General features: G+C 43.8%; 1 protein-coding gene across 2 annotated transcripts in view; it reads left to right on the top strand.

The window, feature by feature from the left end:
* LOC102371223 (WD repeat-containing protein 47) overlaps nucleotides 1-2,012 on the top strand; it is a 52,407-nt gene that overhangs the window by 28,399 nt on the left and 21,996 nt on the right. For both annotated transcript variants that reach the window (XM_025206491.1, XM_006025656.3), the window contains exon 8: nucleotides 279-354. In XM_025206491.1, coding sequence (XP_025062276.1) covers nucleotides 279-354 — 76 coding nt within the window. The remainder of the gene's footprint in view (nucleotides 1-278; nucleotides 355-2,012) is intronic.

Below are 2,012 nucleotides of genomic sequence, written 5' to 3'. Positions count from 1 at the left end.
AAGAGTGTGAAAGCCTAAACTGCAGTAATTCAGCAGTTGTTTAATTCAGGTGTAAACTGCCCTATCTTTAGCTCTTGCTACCACAGAATAGAGGGGATGGGTGAGATACCCTATCTGCATAAGTCTCCCTGTCCCCTCAACTTGGTACAATTTGTTCATCTATCCACTTTATGCATATATTGTGGGATGCTGTAGTTCTGGACAAGAAAATGCCTTTGTAAGCATTTATACTGTACTGAATTCAGGTTTGTTTGTTTGTTTTTTTTTAATTAAAACAGTATGTCAGACCATGCTGCCCCTCAGCCACAACTTGAGGATTCTTTAGGTACGCTAAGTAGGACAAGAGGTGATGAGGTGAGATTTTTTTTTTTTTTTTTTTTTTTTTTAAGAGCAATTACATGTACTTATTCTTTGGCTCAAGCTTTGAATTGGAGTATATGATGTTCTCTTAATAGTATTATATCTTTTTGAGCAATGGTATTTGGAACATGCTTGAAAATCAGCTGCAAACTTTTACATGAAAAATGCTGAGAAAGTTAAGGCTAAGTGGGGTAATTCTAGACAGAATTTTTCAGGCTCCCTTCATGCTTACCACAGAGAACTGATTCCCAAGAATGCAGCTTGCTATTCAAGTCTTTGGGGAGCTGGGTCAGGACAATAACAATGTTATTTATGAAATCCACTCGTTGCCTTCATAAAGCAGTATGTGTAGTACATGCAGTGAAATTAGGCAGAAAATTAGCTGTCTATCATATAACTTTAAGACAATAGGATTCACAAATACCAAAGGTGCACCAAGGGTTTAGGTTGTAGCCGTGTTGGTCTAAGGACATAGGCAGACAAGGTTCCTTGGATGAATTTGATATCTTTTATTAGACCAACCCAAATGGTTGGAGAATAGTTATTAAGCAAGCTTTCGGGTTCAAAAACCCTTTGTCAGGCTAAGGAAGTTTCACTAGTTGGTGTGCGCTCTTCCTGGATGGAATGAAAAGTAAAGAAGCCAGGGGCTGGGTTGGGGAGTCAGTTGCCAGGCAGATTATAATGTATCAAAAATCCAATGTCTCCATTTAGTCCCTGATCTCTAGTATCCAGGAGGTTGATGAAATGGAGCTCATAGGCTCATCTCTGGGAAGTGTTGTGCAAGTTTCCCTTGAGGATCAGGACTGAGAGATTGGAGAGAGAGTGGCCCTCCTGTGAGAAATGTGCCCCCACCGGTAATTGGGTATTTCTGTCTTTGATAGATTTCCGGTGTGCATTCATTCTGGTTCGCAGTTGTTGTTTGGTCTCTCCTACATATTTTCCATCAGGGCATTTGGTGCATTGTATGAGGTATATTACATTTCTGGAGGTGCAGCTGTAAGATCCGGGGATGCTGATGGCTCTGTTGTGGGGTGTAGTAATAGTGGGGGTGGTGGAGATGTGTTGGCAGGTTTTGCATTTCTTGTCATGGCACGGTCTGGATCCTTTTGGTGTGTTCTGGGCTTGAACGTCATAACCAGCGGTGTGCGATTTTTGTGGGGGGGGTTTCTTCTGTACTGCAGCAGTTTTTCACGTGGTATCCAGGTGGCTCTTTCAAACGTGCAATCTACCTCTCTGGACGAGTGTCCTTGCTGGGTGAAAGCCTTTTTAAAATTGGTGGGGTGGCAATCCTGGGTGTTCTCTTCAGTACAAATGTGGTGGTATCTGAGGACTTGGCTGTATATCACAGCTTTTTTGGTGTGTTTAGGGTGATTGCTGGTTCTGGTGCACCAATACATTGGTCCAATATCGAATCGGTACTGATATAAAGAAAATTTACTGTATCGGATATCGGCCCAATGTGGCCGATTAATTTGTCCGATAAATGCCCATGCTGCACACAGCCAAAGCTCAACACTCGGGCAGCCAGGAGCAGAGCCAGCAGTGTGGAGAGCTGTCTCCAGCTGGTAAGTTTGGTGTAGCGGAAGGGGTGGGGGGGGCAGATCAACACCCCCCGCGGTGAGGGAGGGGGCAGGGGCAGGCACTGCTCAGGT

The sequence above is a fragment of the Alligator sinensis genome, unplaced genomic scaffold (genome assembly GCF_000455745.1).
Source record: "Alligator sinensis unplaced genomic scaffold, ASM45574v1 scaffold535_1, whole genome shotgun sequence".
NCBI lineage: Eukaryota > Metazoa > Chordata > Crocodylia > Alligatoridae > Alligator > Alligator sinensis.
This window is presented reverse-complemented; position numbering and strand designations above follow the sequence as displayed.